Source organism: Nomascus leucogenys, chromosome 3 (genome assembly GCF_006542625.1).
Source record: "Nomascus leucogenys isolate Asia chromosome 3, Asia_NLE_v1, whole genome shotgun sequence".
In the NCBI taxonomy this organism is placed as follows: Eukaryota; Metazoa; Chordata; class Mammalia; order Primates; family Hylobatidae; genus Nomascus; species Nomascus leucogenys.
In genome coordinates this window covers 108967977-108986011 of record NC_044383.1, presented here as the reverse complement: position 1 = coordinate 108986011, position 18035 = coordinate 108967977, and the positions used below count along the sequence as shown (strand labels likewise).

General features: G+C 38.1%; 1 protein-coding gene across 5 annotated transcripts in view; it reads right to left on the bottom strand.

Moving 5' to 3' along the window:
* PKIB (cAMP-dependent protein kinase inhibitor beta) overlaps positions 1-18035 on the bottom strand; it is a 117605-nt gene that overhangs the window by 12848 nt on the left and 86722 nt on the right. Inside the window, exons 3-4 of one of the 5 annotated variants that reach the window (XM_030809628.1) lie at positions 14005-14109; positions 13671-13731 (exon numbers count right to left, since the gene is read on the bottom strand). The exons of 2 other annotated variants lie outside the window; for them this stretch is intronic. In XM_030809628.1, coding sequence (XP_030665488.1) covers positions 13671-13731; positions 14005-14109 — 166 coding nt within the window. The remainder of the gene's footprint in view (positions 1-13670; positions 13732-14004; positions 14110-18035) is intronic. 2 more of the 5 variants (XM_012505897.2, XM_030809629.1) reach the window with 2 other exon arrangements.

Sequence of the window (18035 nt, the reverse complement as noted above, 5' to 3'; positions counted from 1 at the left end):
ATTAGTTTTCTATACGACACTGATTGCATATGCTTGATTTTTTTACAGGGGTGATACACATATAGAAAAGAGACAATTGCTCTCTTCAAATGCCTTGTGACATTTAAAATATATAGCCCACAGAAAGATGAGGAAATACTACAGAGAAAAATGACAGATTAACTTGAGGTTCTTTTAATTTTCTGGGCTTATATAGCTAATTATATTATGTTTGCTAACCAATGCAGCTGACTCACTAGCAACTCTTCCTCTTTCTCTTCTATGGAATTAACAAAGGACTCTAGATGAGTGCTGCTTTGTCAACTGTGGCTGCTTACAGGAGCTGGAACCATTTAGACATTTGGAGATTTCACAAAAGTCCTTGCAATCCCACAGGGAGGTAATGCAATTTACATTGCCTGAGACACACTTCTATCTCTATTGAAAATATACAATTTTCAGGCTGCTTGACAAAAGACTATTACACAGTCATATATATATATATACAGATATAGATATCTATATATATATAGATATCTATATCTGTATATATATACACACACATACACACACACGCACATGCCAGCATCTTTACAGTTTCTGAAATATTGAGAATGCAACACCAGCACAACTCAAGGGGACAAGATGTTCAAGATAACTGGAGCACTAAAGGCATATTAAAAAATCACCAGTCAGAACCCAGTGGGCCCCAAAGAGCCTGCTAAGAAAAAGAGGATTTTAGTATGTTAGAAGCATAATTATAAACAAATAGAAGTTTTTGCAAACTGTTTCCTACCCACCATAGGTCCATTTTCTTAACTCACACACATTATTTTCTCAAGCTTCCTTTCTTGAAGCCAAGATTGCAAAATGGTAGATACACTCTTTTCTCATCTCCAGATACATACCACTCACCCTATCTTCAACAGTGAAACCATTGCTCATTTTATACCTAAGACTTCAAATAAACTTCTTGCCCACTAAATTAGTTCCCTGGAGATATGAGTCAGACTTTCTGAAAAAACACAGAATAACAAAGAAGTAAAAACATGCATTTTGGAAAAAATGTCAGTGCTTTTCCTGACCAAAGACTGAGAGAGGAGAGACTGACAAATGGACAGACTGACACTGGTCTCCCCTGATAACCAAATGCCTTATCTGCCTCTCTCCAGCTCTCAGTATCCTAACCCCTTATGCTAGATGTTTTCAGTTCTCTGCCTATGAATCATTTATTTCATATAATTTTCTGTTTTGAAACATATGAACCTCTTCCAAAAAAGGTGAAAGAACTAGAATTACTTCTTTATGTGCCCACAAAAACAGATCATTATTTATTCATCCAGTCATATCTTGAGCTCCTACTAAATTATTAAGTGCAAAGCCTTGTTGTTGGCCCACAAGTTACAAAGAGGAACCCACAGTCTGGTGAGATGAGACACAGTTTGATCTTTCTAGTTACCTTTCTTGACCTCAAATCCTATTATTTGCAAATAAAGTAAAATTACCCACTCCTAAAATGTAAATGCTTTACATATCTCCTATTCACTTAAGTATCAAGATCATTTTAAGCTAAACAGAACTTACATGAAATGTAGACCTGCATAATTTTTTTCAACTTAGAAACTTTCCTGCTTTTGAAATTTTTCCAAAGATGGTATTTCTCTGCCTCTAGTGTAAGTCAAAGGGAACTCTACCTTTGGTTTGTTGACACGCACATTTTTTGTTTCTGTTCTTGCTTGTTAACTGCATAGACAGATCCTTCAGTATACACTGGTAGGCACATGGAAGTTATTTTTACCACAGAGAATTTTTGACAGCTTAAACATATAAAATTCAAAATGCAAAGTCAAATTAATTTTTTCATAATTTTCCAGATAAATTAATGCACAAAGCAGAATACCTTTCCAGCACAATGTTACTCCTTATACTAACATAGGGCCACTTACAACACTAATATACATGAATGTTGTTAATGATAAAAAAGATGAACCGCAATAAACTATGTAGCCCCCTTGAGTATGTGTCTGTGTTTGGGGGAGTCAGATTTAACTGGTCATCTTATTCTTTTTAGTTTCATGCTAGAAAGACTTATTCAACATGTACCCTCCATAAAGGTTTGCAGGGAGTTAGTTGGGCTTCTCCCAACCACTTGCAGCTTCCCAAAAGGACTAATAAATTTCTCACATGATTGCAGGATATTGCATTTGAAAAGAGATACAGTCCAGACTTACAGATCCAGACACTTAAGTGATGCATCAATATAACATAGCTTAATTTGTGTCAAAGTCTTTCCTAAGTTTAGACGGTACTCTTTCTTCCATTACCATGATTCCTCCTGCTGCTTTCCGTAACAAAAAACGAAAACAAACCCAGCTATCTACAGGGATAAAAATAAAAAAGAAAATTCACTGTATACAAAAAAGTCTTTCTAAAAATTAAACAGGTTTCCTTTTTAACACATTAGCTTGAGTGGGGCGTGTGTGTCCTGTGTGGTGCGTGTGTGCTATGTATAGTGGGTGGTATCCAGAATAGAGTGATATTTTCACTTCTCCTTTAGATGAATATAAGTGGTTATAACCATAGCAAAGCATCCCTACTGTCTACATTTTATATAGTTTAGCTTTTATTTCTAGCTTCAGAGTATTCAGAATCGAGAGGATTTAGCACGGATTTGAAGAAACCCTTCTCATTCTTTTTTTCCCACCTTACCTCAAACCCTATTTATACTCCTTCACTTTCATTTGTTTCACATTATTCTTTCTAACCAGTGACTCAAATATTGTTGGTTCTTATTTTATTGAGGTACTGGAGCCTGCCTAAAGAAGTTAGGGTTCAATTCAAAAAGCATTTATGTAACACCAACTCTGCAAAGCCCTACGCTAGATACTGTGGAATTTGGTAAAGTAAGTAAGGTCTTCCCATGCCTTAACTGGCAGTCTGTGAAGGCTGCGTGCAAGGCACCTTTAACACGTGAGCAGTGGAGGCAGTGCTTAATTCCAGGATAGAAAATGAGGCCAGGCTTCACAGGGAACATAGCATTTAATGGAACCCCAGAAAATAAGTAAGCAAATTTCAGAGAAAGGCTGCCCTCAGACCACGCATTTCTCATTTAGTTGATTTTCCAACTATTATTGTACACAAAGTATTCTTAGATTTTAAAGGGGGCACAAATACACTCCAAGTACACAAAATCCCCAGCACTGAATTTGCCCTAGTGGGAAAATAATGTGATTTTGAAGTTCTTGTGTACAATGTGATTTTGAAGTTCTTGTGGTCTGCTTGTACTCTTCCCTACAAAGAGGGAACACAGCCAGTCTGTGTTGGGGGTTTACATACAAGGCCTAAAAAGTCAGTTCCCTTTTCAGTGAGATATATGGTTTTAAAATGTCAAATGACTGTTTATGACATCAGTAGGAAGAAGAGAAGGGGAAGTTAATTCTTACCAATGTGGTCACAATAGAAATGGCTTTGTATCCCTCTGCCTAGTAGAGACATTGGAACATATCTGCTTAATACAATCAAAAAATCAATGTTGAATTAATAGCTGATACCCATAAATTATGAACTGAAAATGAAGTCCTTTACATTATTAATATTCATAATAAAGACCGAAAGTAAATAAAGAATAAAATAAGACTGAAAGTTCAGTTATTCAGTATTAAAATAGATTTTGTTTTGTTAACATCAAAATAGATATGAGTCAGGCTGTAGACTAATGGCAAATACAATGGCTCTCAGATGTGGGTAGTAAACATGGATTGGTAGAGCCAGAGCAGCAGTTGCTGCAAAAACTCACATAGCACCACCCTCATCTAGGACATCTGATGGTTATACACATGGACACTTTAAATTTTATGCTTTCAATTGGATAAAGAGTCAAGACCCATCAGTGTGCTGTATTCAGGAAACCCATCTCACATGCAGAGACACATATAGGCTCAAAATAAAGGGATGGAGGAAGATCTACCAAGCAAATGGAAAACAAAAAAAGGCAGGGGTTGCAATCCTAGTCTCTGATAAAACAATCTTTAGACCAGCAAAGATCAAAAGAGACAAAGAAGGCCATTACATAATGGTAAAGGAATCAATTCAACAAGAAGAGCTAACTATCCTAAATATATATGCACCCAATACAGGAGCACCCAGATTCATAAAGCAAGTCCTTAGGGACCTACAAAGAGACTTAGACTCCCACACAATAATAATGGGAGACTTTAACACCCCACTGTCAACATTAGATAGATGAACGAGACAGAAAGTTAACAAGGATACCCAGGAATTGAACTCAGCTCTGCACCAAGCAGACCTAATAGACATCTACAGAACTCTCCACCCCAAATCAACAGAATATACATTCTTTTCAGCACCACACCACACCTATTTCAAAATTGACCACATAGTTGGAAGTAAAGCACTCCTCAGCAAATGTAAAAGAACAGAAATTATAACAAACTGTCTCTCAGACCACAGTGCAATCAAACTAGAACTCAGGATTAAGAAACTCGCTCAAAACCGCTCAACTACATGGAAACTGAACAACCTGCTCCTCAATGACTACTGGGTACATAACGAAATGAAGGCAGAAATAAAGATGTTCTTTGAAACCAACGAGAACAAAGACAGAACATACCAGAATCTCTGGGACACATTCAAAGCAGTGTGTAGAGGGAAATTTATAGCACTAAATGCCCACAAGAGAAAGTAGGAAATATCCAAAATTGACACCCTAACATCACAATTAAAAGAACCAGAAAAGCAAGAGCAAACACATTCAAAAGCTAGCAAAAGTCAAGAAATAACTAAAATCAGAGCAGAACTGAAGGAAATAGAGACACAAAAAACTCTTCAAAAAATTAATGTATCCAGGAGCTGGTTTTTTGAAAACATCAACACAATTGATAGACCACTAGCAAGACTAATAAAGAAGAAAAGAGAGAAGAATCAAATAGATGCAATAAAAAATGATAAAGGGGATATCACCACCGATCCCACAGAAATACAAACTACCATCAGAGAATACTACAAACACCTCTATGCAAATAAACTAGAAAATCTAGAAGAAATGGATAAATTCCTCGACACATACACCCTCCCAAGACTAAACCAGGAAGAAGTTGAATCTCTGAATAGACCAATAACATGCTCTGAAATTGTGGCAATAATCAATAGCTTACCAACCAAAAAAAGTCCAGGACTGGATGGATTCACAGCCGAATTCTACCAGAGGTACAAGGAGGAGCTGGTACCATTCCTTCTGAAACTATTCCAATCAATAGAAAAAGAGGGAATCCTCCCTAACTCATTTTATGAGGCCAGCATCATCCTGATATCAAAGCCTGGCAGAGACACAACCAAAAAAGAGAATTTCAGACCAATATCCTTGATGAACATTGATGCAAAAATCCTCAATAAAATACTGGCAAACTGAATCCAGCAGCACATCAAAAAGCTTATCCACCATGATCAAGTGGGCTTCATCTCTGGGATGCAAGGCTGGTTCAACATAGAAAAATCCTTAAACATAATCCAGTATATAAACAGAACCAAAGACAAAAATCACATGATTATCTCAATAGATGCAGAAAAGGCCTTTGATAAAATTCAACAACGCTTCATGCTAAAAACTCTCAATAAATTAGGTATTGATGGGACCTATCTCAAAATCATAAGAGCTATCTATGACAAACCCACAGCCAATATAATACTGAATGGGCAAAAACTGGAAGCATTCCCTTTGAAAACTGGCACAAGACAGGGATGCCCTCTCTCACCACTCCTATTCAACATAGTGCTGGAAGTTCTGGCCAGGGCAATCAGGGAGGAGAAGGAAATAAAGGGTATTCAATTAGGAAAAGAGGAAGTCAAATTGTCCCTGTTTGCAGATGACATGATTGTATATCTAGAAAACCCCATCATCTCAGCCCAAAATCTCCTTAAGCTGATAAGCAACTTCAGCAAAGTCTCAGGATACAAAATCAATGTACAAAAATCACAAGCATTCTTATACACCAATAACAGACAAACAGAGAGCCAAATCATGAGTGAACTCCCATTCACAATTGCTTCAAAGAGAATAAAATACTTAGGAATCCAACTTAGCAGGGATGTGAAGGACCTCTTCAAGGAGAACTACAAACCACTGCTCAATGAAATCAAAGAGGGTACAAACAAATGGAAGAACACTCCATGCTCATGGGTTGGAAGAATCAATATCGTGAAAATGGCCATACTGCCCAAGGTAATTTATAGATTCAATGCCATCCCCATCAAGCTACCAATGACTTTCTTCACAGAATTGGAAAAAACTACTTTAAAGTTCATATGGAACCAAAAAAGAGCCCGCATCGCCAAGTCAATCCTAAACCAAAAGAACAAAGCTGGAGGCATCACGCTACCTGACTTCAAACTATACTACAAGGCTACAGTAACCAAAACAGCATGGTACTGGTACCAAAACAGAGACATAGATCAAGGGAACAGAACAGAGACCTCAGAAATAATGCTGCATATCTACAACTATCTGATCTTTGACAAACCTGACAAAAACAAGCAATGGGATAAGGATTCCCTATTTAAGAAATGGTGCTGGGAAAACTGGCTAGCCATATGTAGAAAGCTGAAACTGGATCCCTTCCTTACACCTTATACAAAAATTAATTCAAGATGGATTAAAGACTTACATGTTAGACCTAAAACCATAAAAACCCTAGAAGAAAACCTAGGCAATACGATTCAGGACATAGGCATGGGCAAGGACTTCATGTCCAAAACACCAAAAGCAATGGCAACAAAAGCCAAAATTGACAAATGGGATCTAATTAAACTAAAGAGCTTCTGCACAGCAAAAGAAACTACCATCAGAGTGAACAGGCAACCTACAAAATGGGAGAAAATTTTCACAACCTACTCATCTGACAAAGGGCTAATATCCAGAATCTACAATGAACTCAAACAAATTTACAAGAAAAAAACAAACAACCCCATCAAAAAGTGGGCAAAGGACATGAACAGACACTTCTCAAAAGAAGACATTTATGCAGCCAAAAAACACATGAAAAAATGCTCATCATCACTGGCCATCAGAGAAATGCAAATCAAAACCACAATGAGATACCATCTCACACCAGTTAGAATGGCCATCATTAAAAAATCAGGAAACAACAGGTGCTGGAGAGGATATGGAGAAATAGGAACACTTTTACACTGTTGGTGGGACTGTAAACTAGTTCAACCATTGTGGAAGTCAATGTGGTGATTCCTCAGGGATCTAGAACTAGAAATACCATTTGACCCAGCCATCCCATTACTGGGTATATACCCAAAGGACTATAAATCATACTGCTATAAAGACACATGCACACGTATGTTTATTGCGGCACTATTCACAATAGCAAAGACTTGGAACCAACCCGAATGTCCAACAACGATAGACTGGATTAAGAAAATGTGGCACATATACACTATGGAATACTATGCAGCCATAAAAAATGATGAGTTCATGTCCTTTGTAGGGACATGGATGAAACTGGAAACCATCATTCTCAGTAAACTATTGCAAGGGCAAAAAATCAAACACCGCATGTTCTCACTCATAGGTGGGAATTGAACAATGAGAACACATGGACACAGGAAGGAGAACATCACACTCCGGGGACAGTTGTGGGGTAGGGGGAGCTGAGAGGGACAGCATTAGGAGATATAGCTAATGCTAAATGATGAGTTAATGGGTGCAGCACACCAACATGGCACATGGATACATATGTAACAAACTTGCACATTGTGCACATGTACCCTAAAACTTAAAGTATAATAATAATAATAATAATAAAATAAAAAATAAAAAGCATAAGACTAGAAACAACCTCAACGTTCACCATTAGAAAGCAACTTAAATAAATTATGGTACATCCATACGATGGAATAATATGCATTAAAAAGTAAAAACAGAGAAAAAAAAATTAAGAGTAGTTTGGAGAATTTTTCTGGGTCATAGAAGAAAAAAATCCCAACCAAAGGGCAAACCACTTTAGAAAGAAAAATCATCTCATCGAAATATTTTTTCATCAAATTATGCATGTTCATATTAACCTGCAATTAAGTTAATAGAAGTAACATTATTTAAATTGATACATTTAACTTTTATAAAAACTTTTTGTACAAAATTATGCTACTATAGTCCTTTAGTACCATATAAGTTAAATAGAAAAATGAGGCCATGAAAATATCTAAAATATTTAAAAACATAAATTTTCAAAACTTTAAAACCACTATGCATATATTAGTTTTAAAATACATGCATAGAAAAACATTTTAAGGGAAATATACTGAAATTATAATAGTTATTCCCTTTGTGTATGTTATCATTAATGATTTCTATTTTCTTCTTTGAATTTTACTTTTTTCCAAATTTTCTATAATGAAGATTTTTATGATATGAAAAATGGCATACACATGTGTTAAGCATGCATTGTTTTAAAGCACTTTAACGAGAATTTGTTCATGTGATTCTATACTGTGGATTAGTCGCTACTATCTTCATTTTAAGAGTGAGGAAACTGAGGATCATAGAAATAAAAGGGTTTGGCTAAACCTAGCTAGCAAGTAATAGAGACAAGATTGGAACCCATTTCATCTGACAACTCATTATTTCCTCCTTCAATTACACCTCAGCAAACATTTATTGAGCACAGTCTCAGTCCTCATTCAATCAATTATTGTTAAGCATCTACTATATCTTCCATTCAGTGCAAGACTCTGGGGAAACAGTGGCAAATAAGACTAAGCATTGTGATAGAAACAGTGGGGACACATGAAGATGCTTAATATATGGTCCCCACCCTGAAAGAGTTGTGAACTCATTGTACAGATGGAATATGTGCATATTAAAGGAAATGTAAAAATAGAAGTAAATATATGATATATTCAAATAAGTGTTATAAATAAAACTACTGTAGAAATATAAAAGATAAATGGTTATTGAATTTTGGGGTGATTAAGGAATATTTCACAAAGGCTGTAGAACACATACAGAGCCTTAAAATTTGGGAGGAATCCACACAGGTAGAAAGGGAATGAAAGGCTTACTAAGCCAGAGAAATATCTGTAAGCTAAAAGAGGGGAGTGTAAAAAGCAAGTTCTAAGTAAGAGAAAAGGAAACATTTCGCTGCCATGGAGTGTTATGCCCACGTGGAGTTGGAAAAATGAGCTGGAGCATAGTCATAACATAGTTGCAAAGAAAATGAATGCCATGAACAATATGTGAATGTATCCTGTAAGCACCAGGGAATCATGAAAACTTCTAAATCACATAGTAAAGGTGTGTATGAGATGCATTTTCTGGCCAGGTGCGGTGGCTCATGCCTGTAATCCCAGCACTTTTGGAGGCCAAGGCAGGCAGATTACGAGGTCAGGAGATCGAGACCATCCTGGCCAACATGGTGAAACCCCATCTCTACTAAAAATACAAAAAATTAGCTGGGCGTGGTGGCATGTGCCTGTAATCCCAGCTACTCGGGAGGCTGAGGCAGGAGAATCACTTGAACCAGGGAGTTGGAGGTTGCAGTGAGTCGAAATTGCGCCACTGCACTCCAGTGTAGCCACAGAGAAAGACTCCGTCTCAAAAAAAAAAAAAAAAGATGCACTTTCTGAAAATAGAGACAGATGTCAAGGAGAACCATTAAAGCATATTAAAAGGTGAAGTTTTAAAATGAAATCTACCTCAATAGGAGTGATAAGCTGATTCCAAAAATTTATATGAAAATGCAACAGACTGAGAATAACTTCTTATTTCAAAAAGAAAGGAAAAAGTAAAGGACTTACACTATCAGACTTGATGGCTATTAATTCTGTGCGGTATTGCTCAAGGGTAGACAAATAGAATAAAAAATAAAATAGACACTCTAGAAATAGACAAATTCACTTATTGTCCATTGATTTCTGAAAAAGGCTTTGATTATTAATGTGGTCTTTGAACCATGATGATCTTGGAGGACTCATAAAGGCACCACAAAGTTAGATATTGGTGGAGAAATTTTTGATCATGGAAACAACAGATCTTGTTTATAATAATTTGTGACAAAAATTCTAAGGATTATTAAATAGATGGCTATCAGCTATAGTGTTTTTCTGGTATATTTTATTTTTAGACAGGGTCTCCCTCTGTTTCCCAGACTGGAGTGCAGTGACATGACCACAACTCACTGCAGCCTCAATTGTCTGAGCTAAAAGCAATGTCCTGTCTGCCTCCTGAATAGTTAGAGCTACAGGTGGGCAGCACCACACTTGCCTAATTTTAAAACTTTTTGTAGAGTTGAAGGATGGTCTTAAACTTCTGGCCTCAAGTGATCCTCCCTCCTTGGCCTCCGAAAGTACTGGGGTTTCAAGCAGGAGCCTCCACCTGATTCAGTGATCAACACTTTGCTATATTTAATCTCTCTAAACATAAACATGCACACACACACACACACACAGTTATTTCACCAACTGAAGGCAAGCTGCCAATAACATGACACTACATATCTAAATACCTTAGCACATGTCTAAGTATTTAAGAATTGGTCTTCTGTGTATATCCATAATACGATTATATTTCCACAATGTTATTTTTTTCATGTTCCAATTCCTGAGGTAATTCACCTTTTCCCCTGGAGTTTAGCCTTTGAAATTCTTTTGGGGACTATGGTTTTTTGATGCCTGAAAAGATCTACTTTTATCCTCATTCTTACAAATACACAATTTTAGGATGAAAGCACCTAACAATATTATTCCACATTATTCTACTTCTGCTGTTAAGAAGTTTGCTAATTGTGATGGCTAATTTTATATGCCAACTTGAATGGGCTACAAAGTGCTCAGATATTTGGTTAACCGTTTCTTGGGGTGTGTCTGTGAGGATGTTTCCAGATAAGATTAACATCTGAATCAATGGACTGCATAAAACACATTGCCCTTCTCAATATGGGTGGGCCACATCCCATGCATTGAAGTCCTGAATGGAATAAAAAGATAGAGAGAAGGAGAATTTCTTTCTCTGCCTGTCTTCAAGCTGTCTTCAGTCTTCAATCTTTTGCCTTAAACTCAGACTTGGACTGGAACTGACAACAGTGGGTCTCCCGGTTATCAGACTTGAACAGAAACTGGAACCGTATCATTAGCTCTCCTGAGTCTCTAGCTTGCCAAAGCCTTAGGACTTCTCAGCCTTCATAATTGCATGAACCAATTTCTCTCTCTCTCTCTCTATATATATATATATACATATGTATATAGCGTTTTTTATATATAGAGAGAGCGTTTTTGCCATTCTTACGTAGAGCTTTTACATATATATACATATATGTGTGTATATATATAGCTTTTACATATATACATATATACATATGTGTATATATATGTGTGTGTATATATATATATGTAAAAGCTCTACATAAGAACGGCAAAAACGCTCTACATAAGAATGGCAACTGCATCATAAGTGTATTAGATTCTTCAGAGAATTGCATCATAAGTGTATATAGTTCACTATTCTCTCTTCAGCTGTGTCTAATCAGCTGCATAATCCACACACTGTTTTTATTTCCAATTATCATATTTTTATTTCTAGGCAATCTACTTTGCTCTTTTTCAAATTTAGTTCATTGTATTACAGTATCTTATTACTTAGTCATTTATACTTACATATTTTTTCTCATAGTAAAAATAATAAAGGAATGTTTTAATAATTGAAATAAAAACAATAGTCTTATCATACAAGAGCAGCTGTTTGTTTCCAGTCTTTTTTCTGTGGGGTTTTAAATAGTTTTCAAAATACTGTACTGTTTCCTGCTGTGTTTGCTTAACAAATGACATAAGCATTTTCCCATTAAAATTCTGTAAGTTTAAAAGAAATAAAAAATAAAAAAACCGTCAATTATTCTTTTCAAATATAGTAAGGCTATAAAAATTTTTCACAAAGAGTAATAACAATATCATATACAATGTGTGTTCAGTACATAGACAATATGCATGTGTACATTATACACAATGCATTAAAATGTTATATTATCTTTTACTTAAAGGGCATTTCACAGAACAGTAGAGCTGATATAATGAAGTTTGTTTCATAAGAGAAGTCAATTGAATCTTTCTGTAGCACATTATTGCACAATCATGGCTTTAAACAAAAGTTACAAGTCACAAGTTCTTACATTTTGGGTCATATTGTAGAATGTATTTCAAATGAAAAACGGAGGAGAAAGTACACGACATCATGCTTCATGTTATGGCATATAAATATTAAGTATTTTAGCATATAATTGTATGATGAATGATACAGTTAAGACCTACACTACATACTACATCATATATAGTTATTATTATAAGAAGTTATACATTATGCCACAGTACTAAAATATATTCTTCTCAAATAGTGAAAAAAATTCTCTATGAAAAATTCCAATATCTAAATTCTTTATACTCTGATCCCATTGTTTACTGTTTTTGTCGAAACTTTCTTATGGAGACTTATTTCTTTGGTCGCTTTGTGATTTGGGGTTCTGAGATCATATTTTTAAAAACATTTTCCTTAAGGCCGGGTGCAGTGGCTCATGCCTGTAATCCCAGCACTTTGGGAGGCCGAGGTGGGCAGATCACCTTAGGTCAGGAGTTCGAGACCAACACGGCAAAAACTTGTCTCTACTAAAAATATAAGAATTAGCTGGGTGTGGTGGCGTGTGCCTGTATCCCAGACACTAAGGAGCATGAGGCAGGAGAATCACTTGAACCCAGGAGCTGGAGGTTGCAGTGAGCCGAGGTCATGCCACTGCACTCCAGCCTGGGCAACAGAGTGAGACTCCATCGCAAAAAAAAAAAAAAAAAAGTTTTTAAAAAAAATTACCTGAGACCTAGGTTAAATGGGGTTAAGGTGTTTTCCTCTACCTAGCTCTGCATTTGCCTCTGCTGGGTGTCTGGAGTAATACCAGACTGGTTAGCCTTATATTCTCAGCATGACTTTCGTTCGGATTACATAGACTACACAGTTGCAAATTTGCACACTCAATGTGAGGTTTCATTTTCGTTCATAAGTTATTAAGAGAGCCTCTCCCCATTTCCATCCAAGGCAAAGTCAAGACTGGCAAGTCTCCTGACTGTCTTCCTTGGAGGTTAGGGTTTTGTCATATTACCCTTTTACTGAGCATGTCACTCTTAGAAATCCGAGCCTTATTCTGGTTACCTAATGTAACTAATAGTAACTCTTGTTACTATTACTCCCACAGCCCCTGGTTGTTCATACTATTCCTGGTTACAACCCCCACATGCTCCTGCATGCCCTGTAATGTTCTTCTCCTTTGGTGGTGAGTATGTATGACCAGTAAACTGCTGTGGATCTCATCTGTCCAGTGTTGGGTGTTTGTTGTCTAGGCATCTCTGAATCTCCAGGGCAGGAATCTTTCGTTCACCAATGGAGTGAATAGAAAGCAATAAAATCCACTGGTGTTATGAACCATATGACATGCCCAACCATTTCAGAAGACACCTAGTCAGTTAAAATTAACTGTTTCTTGATTATTTGGTTCTGAGTTATTTGGCAAGGGTACCTGAGACAGAACTGCTAACTGCTGATGGGCTTGATCTATGGCCTATGTGGCACTGTTACGCCATCTCTTTTAACTCTGCAATGCTCTTGTCCCCAAGAAGAAAATGGTTGTTAACTATACCCTGGTGTGACATGCTGTCAGGTTCAGCCTGTGTTTGGCAGGTGATCTCTGAAGCTTCAGCCTGTAAATGCAATGAGAAAACAGTGCCTTAACCAGTCAGTACTTCAGTCCTGCTTACCAGAGCTCAGGCTAGAGCTCTCTGATCACCGTGTCTAGCCTGGTGACTGTCACTGGCTGCTTGGAGCAGCAACACAGACATTGCTTGTAATGGTACACCTATGGAACAGGCACAGACGCAGCCCCGTGTGAGGTTTGTGGGAAGGAAGGTGACCACCCCATGGAGAACCAAGCATGGTATCCTGGTTGCCATTGTTGTTCATGCAAAGGTAGTGACCTTTCTGGTCTCCTCTGCTGCTGCTTCCTGAGCTGTTATTGCTTGCGCTGTCATGACTCCGAAGGGCATCGAGGTGCAGATCCATGGTGGCCTGTGGCACAGGTGCTAATGAAAAAAGAAAAGGGTGGGGAGAGGAAGGAGCATTTGGTACTCAAATGATCTCCCAATGCAAAACCCATAGCCAGTATGCCTGGGCTCAGCACTGCTGCCTACCAGCACACCAAATGGCCAATCTTGCAGTCATGGGCTTACTGGTCCTATCCAAGCCATAGACTAATGATTTTACTGGATATGGACCTCAACTCTAGCGAGATGGACTCGCACTCCCTAGAGGAAGAGGCAGCCACTTCTGAGAAAGGCCACTAAGCTCCCTAATGTTTTCCCATAAGTACCCAGAAAGTCTGCACCACAGGCGATTGTACAGAAAGCTCCAATTTCACCTAGCTACAAACTCAAAATATTCTCAGGGAATTTGTGGAGAGAAAGAAACAAAGAAAAAGGGAAAAAGTCCACAAGACAGAAAAGGTAGGGCAGTGGCAGCAGGAGATAATTTTGGTCTATTGAGTCTGGGTTATAAACCTAGCTTTCTTTCCCTGTACCACTCTGCTTACTATGTCTCTGTTGCAATAAAGATCCTAATCCTTGAGGTTATAGAGAAATGCCTATGTTACCTTTGTGGCACTGTGGTACCCCATGGCACCATTAATTCAAACTCAACTTAAGCCCAGGGTCTTTAAACCATATCAATCAACCATTGCTGTGGGGGAAACCCCTAACTTTGATGATACTAATTTGAAGCTCTCTGAGAGAAAAGACTTATAAATATCATCAGGGTAAAGAGGATCCCTCACCACCACCCCACCACCACCAAATATGTCCAGTGACCACCACTAAAAAAAAAAAAAGAAAAAGAAAAAAAGAAAAGAAATGTAAAAAAGCAAAGAAAAAAAATCCTGGATACGGGGAGGAACCAACGACAACAACAACAAAAGAACCCTAAAACAAAGATCTACAATTTGACCCAATTGGAAATTCAAAATATATTAAAAGCATTTATATAGCCATGATAAAGGGGCACTGATTGGCTTTTGTGCCTCTACAGTATAGGTTCTTAATTAACTTTAATACCTGCTGAAATGCACCAATTGGCAAACCTTCATGGTTTTAACTGGCACTAGGGCTCAGATTACAGTTATGACTAGGATCTTACTAAATTTAAACATGGTGTCCCCCATAACATTAGGGGAGTTCCGGAATATAAAATAGAGGACAAAGAGATATGCCTCATCTTAACCATCATAACTACTGTCTTGCCTAAATTTCCCATCATGGTCATAGCAATCATTGCCCTAAAATATCCCATAATGGACGTGGATGCTCTGACCCAATGAAAAATAAATGGAAATTAGATTAAATCTTGACACTTATAAATTGGCTTGACAAAATGGAAACTCATGACTCTTCTGCCTCCATCCCAAATTAAAATAATTATTAACATGGCTCAAAGTAATTTAAAACAGGGCTTTTGAAGATTAAAATTTGTTATATGACAGCTATAGAGTGCAGGGGTGATTATCCCCACTGCTTCTCTATTTAACAACCCAATCTGGCCTATTTGGCCTGTTCTTAAACCTGGAACAAATAAATGGTGCGGCACAGTAGACTGCTGCAACCTTAATGCCATGGTCCCATACAGTTCAGGCCCCTATTTCCAAAAAACTGAGTATTGAAACTTCTGACTCCATCCAATCAGCAACTGATAAATATTTTGCTACTACAAATTAGGCTAATATGATCCATTTGGTGCCAATGTCAGCCGCTTAGCAGTCACAGTTTGCTTTTACCTCCCACGAGACACAATATATTTTTACCAGGCTACTCAAGGGCTACCTCAGCAGCCTTGCCACTGCACACAGTCTTTGTAGGCAGGATCTTAATGACATCCACCTTTCTCCAGGAGCACAGGAATATTACATTGATGACATCCTTCTGCAGGAAGATTTGTTTGACGTGTTCATTAAGAACATACAAATACTCACAAAGGAACTCACACAAAAAGGGTGGATCATTATCTTAACATAGTACAAAGTCCTGTGACTTCTGTTAAATTCCTGAACAAATTCCTGAAAGTTATTTGGTAAACCAAAAGCTGCTCCATCCCTGATACCATTAAAAAACAGGTATTAACCCTCTCAGTACCCACAAGGTTAATACAAGTCCAACATCTTTTAGTCTTTTTTGGGTTCTGGAGACAACATATTATTTTGCAAATTTTCTTTAATCTCATTAATGCTGTTACTTACAGATTGCCCATCTTAAAGGGGAACCTCCTCAACAAAAGGCTGTAGAAGCTGTCCAAAATGAAATCAACATGCACTCCAGTTAGTGCCTTCAGAGGCTTCAGCAACCTCATCTCATGCCTTCTGGAGTCTCTAGGCCACCTGTGATGGTCATAAGTTGCTCATGGGCTTCTGATGCAAGAAACTGCCTTTCCTGGCCTTGTACTATACACCATTACAGTGGCAATTACTGGCCACACACTGGGCTTTTCTGGAAATAGAGGGTCTCATAGACTTTGAGCCTGTGACCCTCTGTACCCAGCTACTGTAATGCCTTGTAATGCATTGGAGCAGCATCCCCATGAATTTGGCATGGCTATGAGACCTCTTTGCAACAGGATGGAGTCAAGCTTGGGACTTCTGGCATATTCCATCTGTAGAAGGTGGTGGCCTCCTCTACCATCAGTCCTTTGCCAAAACCATGGTGCTAGGGGAAGTCATCCCTCTCCTAGAGTCCTCGGCTACCTGGAGAGCCCCCTGGAATCAACTGAATGAACAGCAATAGAAGGCCATACACTTTACCAATGATGTTGCCACAATTATACATGATAGAGCTCAGTGGAGAGTTGTTGCTCTTAATTCCTTAACCAAGATGTCTCCAATAAAGAACAGAACCCAAGGATCAGCACAATTGGCACACTCTAGGCATTCATCTTGGCAATGGATGCCCTGGCCATTTGGCCTCATATGTATATTTTTACAACTCTTAGCCCATTGCCTAAGAGTTGCACTTTAAAGAACTCTGTGAATCTCTTGTTTCACAGATACCCAAATATAAATATATAAACCAAATTAACAGGTTTCTCTACATATCCTAAGGCCAAAATACAAGGCCTCAACAGGATATTCCTTATCTCATTTGGAGTTTTAGACACTAGATTGTTACCAAGACACTCATTTTATGTCTCAGAATACACAATGGAATCTTGAAGAAAGCTTTCCATTGAAATGCAGCCTCCGCATAAGCCTCAGGTAGTCAGCTCCAGGCAGCTACTTTAATTGATAAGCTTAATGGGTTTTCAAAGAACTATTTAAGTCACAAGCAGACAAATGTCCCTCTACCCCCTTGATGTCACCACTGTCACAAGCATTGATTAGTCTCAATTCACACCCCCCTGGGAACACCCACTCTCTACATCAGTGTCACACAGGTCTCTCAATTGCCTTTACTGGTTATATATGGAGACATACCTGAAGTTCATGTTTTTGGCAACCACCTCAAAATGTGGCCCTCTCCGCTTGGTCAGGTGCCCACTTTGCTTCCTAGGAAGGCACTTCTAATCCCTAAAGTCTCAGTTATCATCAAGATTTAAATTGATGTCAAAGCATCAAGTGATAAATTGTAGCATAAAGCCAAAAATTAAGGCTTGATATCTGATGAAATAGGTCTCTAATGGCCTAACTACAAGTTCTCCTCCCCACTCTGCTCCCATAGATCAGGTACCCTAGCCAAACCACCATCCTTACCAATGGGACCAGGCACAGTTTCTGTTTATCCTTGGGTAGCAGGTTTTGTTTCCTGTTTGCCTGCCAAATCAAACAAGTGAATCGCATCATTCCACAAGAACTGGGAGCACCCTACCCTCTTAATTCTCCAAAGCCTACCTCCTACAGCTCTGGTTGTTCACTCTGCTCTTGAGTGCAACTCCTGTGTGGCCCTGCAAGGTGTGCCGGGTCCTCCTCCCTCAGGCC